General features: G+C 36.1%; 1 protein-coding gene across 1 annotated transcript; it reads right to left on the bottom strand.

Moving 5' to 3' along the window:
- Positions 1 to 1,255: 1,255 nt before the first annotated feature.
- LOC130047323 (germ cell nuclear acidic protein-like) lies at positions 1,256 to 3,923 on the bottom strand. The gene is made up of 3 exons (XM_056142001.1): positions 3,740 to 3,923; positions 1,389 to 1,775; positions 1,256 to 1,290 (listed from the first exon to the last, which is right to left on the bottom strand). The coding sequence occupies exons 1-3, from the start codon at positions 3,921 to 3,923 to the stop codon at positions 1,256 to 1,258; spliced, it is 606 nt and encodes a 201-aa protein (XP_055997976.1).
- Positions 3,924 to 5,555: the final 1,632 nt, after the last annotated feature.

Genomic DNA, 5,555 nt, shown 5'->3' with positions numbered 1-5,555 from the left:
TTTTGGCTTCGATGACGTCCTTCTCTGTGTTGATAACATTTGTGTTTGTAAGGTATGTCCTAGATACAATAAAGCCTTTGACTCTCAAACTTCAGAAAAGAGATATTGACATTTTCACTGCAAGTAAGTTAATTGAGGAACACGTGGATAGGATCAAAGAAATTCGTAGAGCGGTATATACCGAATTGGAGTCTTGCTTTGAAGATGCAAAACAAATTGCAGACGACCTTGATATAGTGATTAAAACCCCAAGGGTTTGTTCCAAGCAGCAACACAGAGAAATTGTCTCCAGAAGTAATCCAAGAGATTATTATAGATCTGTCGTGGCCATTCCATTTCTGGACATTTTCCTCAGTAAATTAAATACTAGGTTTCAGAAAGAAGATCTGGCGGCATATTCGATATGCTCTTTGTTGCCTGTCAATGTGACAAATATTTCACACGAGGAATTGTCCAAACTTGCCTCAGAATTAATATTTTGGGGGAGCGACCTGCCTTGTCTTTCTGTAAAGGACTTGGAGAAAGATCTCAGAGATTGGAGATGTTATTGTTTACAATGAACAAAGAAACTTCAGACAAGCTCTGCAATCTGCTCAATCTTTTCAACTTTGTAGATGGGGACGTTTTCCCGAACGTGAAAATTCTTCTTCACATTGGATGTGTTTTACCTATCACAACATGTGAAGCCGAAAGATCCTTTTCTGGATTAAGACGCATGAAGAGATACATACGCAGTACTATGCAAGAGGACAGATTGACTGGGCTTGCACTAATGCATCTTCACCATTCATTAGAAATTGACCAAAAGGAAATTGTACAATCATTTATCAGGCAAGGAAAACGAAGATTATTTCAGTCAAATCTCTTTAGCTAAATAACACTTCCTACCAGAAAACATCAATACACGACAAAAAGGTCGCCCGCGTGGTGCAGTGGTTATATAGAGCGTTTCCTTCGAGAGTTGGAAAATAAAGGGTTGAACATTATATCACGGGTTCGATTTTGTGAAAAGGTTCGACCCCCCCCCCCCCTGGAAAAAATTTCTGGATCCGGTACGAAGGTGGTACAAGCAGACACGTAATTTTCGGACTGATGCGCATTTCTTATGCATGACGGATTGATGTGATTTATGTTCTTTGGACCGGTCGATGATATCAGCTATGGTGACTTCATCTATATCGCACATTGTAGAACCGGTATGATTATAATTAAGTATATGATAATTAAGGAATGAATCAATTCAGAGATATATTTATTAGTTACCACCAGTAGTGTCATCTGAGGTATCATCTGAATTGTCATCAGTATTCGTGTCATCTGAGTGATCACCAGTACTATTGTCAACCGAGTAGTGTATTCGGTAGTGCCATCTGATATATCATCAGTACTAGTGTCATCTGATTTATCATCAATACTAGTGTCGTCTGATTTATCATCAATACTAGTGCCATCTGATTTATCATCAGTACTAGTGTCATCTGATTTATCATCAATACTAGTGTCGTCTGATTTATCATCAATACTAGTGTCATCTGATTTATCATCAATACTAGTGTCATCTGATTTATCATCAGTACTAGTGTCATCTGATTTATCATCAGTACTAGTGTCATCTGAATTATCATCAGTACTAGTGTCATCTGATTTATCATCAATACTAGTGTCATCTGAGTTATCATCAGTACTAGTGTCATCTGATTTATCATCAGTACTAGTGCCATCTGATTTATCATCAGTACTAGTGCTATCTGATTTATCATCAGTACTAGTGTCATCTGATTTATCATCAAAAGTGTCGTTTGATTTATCATCAGTACAAGTGTCGTCTGATTTATCATCTCACTCCGGCTGTCATATAGCTTTCTGAAGCATTTGAGGTATTTTTCCATTATGTCTTCTGAGATTCGAACAATGAATACCGACACATCCCCGCTTTGTTTGTAGGTGATATAGCATTGCATTATCAGTATACATTGTAGAATTCATGATTCCATTCGTCTGTGCGTAGTCTATCAATTTCATAATTTCTAACTGCGTAATAGTGGCCTTTCCGGATTTGTTTTGCACATTCGGTCAATTAAATGCAATATATCATCTATTTCAAGCGTACAGCATACGTGGGTTGTGAGTAGACGTCGGTTTCATTTACACATTATTCCCAAACGAAATTCAGTTATTACTTAAAGGGAAAGGTCAGACAAAAAGAAAAAAAGAGTTAAAATAAGGATTTTTACAATGACAATTATAATATGATTACGGTGTGACCGTTGGGGCGAGCGCAGCATATCTGAATACATTTTCAAAAAATTTATATTGAAAACAAGGAAAACTGATCTGGTTCACTGTCAATACGTAGGATTACTGTCTTGCTCTTCTCACCAATGTAGTCCTGAACCAGTTTAGCGGGAAATGCAACGAGCGTGTTGTGATGTAGCCTGGTAGTTGTGACGTGACTGTTTACATTTCTTTCGACAATATTTTAAAAAGAAAAAGAAAGGGGGAAGAATATGATTGTCATCCTTTCCTTTCAAATAAGAAAGGTTTGTAATACTTCAAAGATTTTTTTTTATTATTATTTGAACCATCCGCCATTTTGTACGAGGGACTTCTGGGATTGGCGTCAACAAAAAATTCTTGTTAGAGGTTGAGATTTAGCTCGAATTATTTCCCGCGCTCTAGTCATTAAAGCTCACACTCCGCGCTGGCTCGCCGCGCTCGCTAATATGATTACAGTGTGACCGTTGGGGCGAGCGCAGCATATCTAAATACATTTTCAAAAAATTCATATTGAAAACAAGGAAAACTGATCTGGTTCACTGTCAATACGTAGGATTACTGTTTTGCTCTTCTCGCCAATGTAAGAACCAGTTTAGCGGGAAATGCAACGAGCGTGTTGTGACGTAGCCTGGTAGTTGTGACGTGACTGTTTACATTTCTTTAGACAATATTTCAAAAAGAAAAAGAAAGGGGGAAGAATATGATTTTCATCCTTTCCTTTCAAATAAGAAAGGTTTGTAATACTTCAAAGATTTTTTTTATTATTATTTTACGAATCGAACCATCCGCCATTTTGTACGAGGGACTTCTGGGATTGGCGTCAAAAAAATTCTTGTTAGAGGTTGAGATTTAGCTCGGATTATTTCCCGCGCTCTAGTCATTAGAGCTCGCAGTACGAGCCTGCGCTCGCTATTAATCATTCTAATTTTCTCAAAATATACACAATTAAGCACTAATCACTGATTAAAAATCAGAGTTTGACAAAATCATGCAGGCTGCCATTTTGATGCTCTTCACTGTTTAGAGTTAGATATGTTGTAGCTTATCATCGGGTTTTATCCCAGAATCCCGATCACTTCCAAATGCTCTGCTACGTCAGCAAACCCCTTTCACTGTTATTATCAGTTCTCTAGGGAAGGTTAATAACAGTAATGTGTTTCTAAACTTGCCAGCTTGTGCACACATAAGCAAGGGCAATGCACGACAATTTTCTTTGTGGTACCAAATCCTGCTAAAGATGCTGCATCCAAATGAAGATCTATGCAAACAATGGGTAACTAATTTGAAGAATGGGAAGTTGTGTTATGAAACTTTTGTCTACTATCTTACTTGTTAGATAACTGTTCTGGTGCACATCCTTGCTGTCTTTTGTACATCATTATATTTTGTATTTGAATAAATGCAACTGCAATAACATCTGGTTTTATAATCAATAAATCAAATTGTTCATGGTCAGTTATACACTGGAGCTCCCCCATATTCCCTACTGTGTAATCACATTGTTTACAACACATGCATTCCTCTGCAGTGGGCATGTCCTCACACTGTCCATAGGAACACCATTCCTCTAATGAGGGGATAACTGCAATTGGTGCATCATCTGATGTTTTCAAGCAATTCTTCCATATATTAAGGCTCAGATGCATATGGAACAATCCCAAGGTTATTTTCTTGTGCCATTCTTGTTTAGCTGTAACCATCTGCAGGTCAGTTTACAAACGGGTTTGCTGACGTCACAGAGATGCTATCATGACAGCCTCCATGCGCTTGCAGGAGAATTAACACTGACCGTATAACTGAACCAAGTTTTATGGCTTTAAATTGACATTATAAGATAAGATATATGGTGGGTGTATACAACATACTTTAGTTTATTTATTTCACTAGAAATATGTTATACCTGACCTTTCCCTTTAAGCTTGCATATTACTCAGATCTTTAAAAAGATTCAATGTGTATGTATCTGATCTTATTTTAATCTTCCTTCATATCTTAAATATAAATATTCATTTTTATTTCCTGTGGTATCCCCCAAAACGGAGAGCAACTCACACTGGCAAAAAATCTAATGATCATATGCTTTTTATGAGACTTGACAAGCATAGACCTAGCTTATTTGTCTTATAAATATGGCTGTAATAACATTGCGAAAATAGAGGTACTGAGCGGGCCAAGAGATTTTTGATGGCCTAATCACTAGACTATATTCTGGAGCTGCTATTTTCCGAGATTGGAAAGAAAACTTTACAAATTTTTCCTGCAGTTTACAATCAAGAATATGATATAAATCATGCCAAATTATAACTGGTTATAAAAACATTACATTTTCTTCAAATCATTTAGCTCAGAATTTGATGTGTGTAACGAAGTTAAGGAGGTATGCTACACCAGAGAAATTTGATGTAGATGAAAAGTGGAGGATATGTACAACAATATTTTGAATTTGAAAATTTTCAAATTTACTTTATTTTGTCAAAAAATACAGTTGTAGTAGAAGGTAATCTGAAAAAAATTTAAAACCCCTGCTGGACTTGAACCTGCGACCTACAGTTCATCAGTCGGTATTCTAACCTACTGAGCTACTCGGCTAGATATTTAAATGGAAAAGGAAAAGTCAAATATTGCTGATATCGATTTTTCATCCATGTTTTTAAAGGAAGTCAGCCATTATGACGATGTAGAGTACTACCTTAAAATGAAACCACAAAGCAGCATTCACTGCTAATATTTCGTACTGCACTTGGGCCCAAATGATGCTCGACAGGGCGAGATTGAAACTAAACTTTGGCTGGCACAGGTTTGTTAATATAGTGTATAACATGTTACATATATATTCAGAGAAAGATATACTCGTACAAAAACAAGATATTAATAGCTTGGTAGTTTAGAACACTTTCATACATATATTGTTATACAAGATCATGTTCATTCATTCTCTAAAATCACAAGATGTTTTTATTGATATCTATATCAGAATATTAATCCAGAATCTGAATTATATAATGTTTCCAGGTTTCATGACTGTACAGATATTGAGACTAATAATCAAAAATCAAAATTTGTATATCCTTGGATCTCGAAAATCACACTGTTAATAACCTTAGCTTGTAACAATCTCACGAACATATTCTATCGACAGTCTAACGATATTGTATCAAATCACGATGTTACCTCAGCACGAATTTTGATGATTGAAAAAATAATATCTAATCCGATTACATCAATTTAATTTGAAATTTCGACGTACAACTGCATGCCTGTTTTATTTATATCCAAGT

Source organism: Ostrea edulis, chromosome 6 (assembly GCF_947568905.1).
Source record: "Ostrea edulis chromosome 6, xbOstEdul1.1, whole genome shotgun sequence".
In the NCBI taxonomy this organism is placed as follows: Eukaryota; Metazoa; Mollusca; class Bivalvia; order Ostreida; family Ostreidae; genus Ostrea; species Ostrea edulis.
The sequence above is the reverse complement of the archived record's forward strand: the minus strand, read 5'-3'. Positions and strand labels throughout refer to the sequence as shown.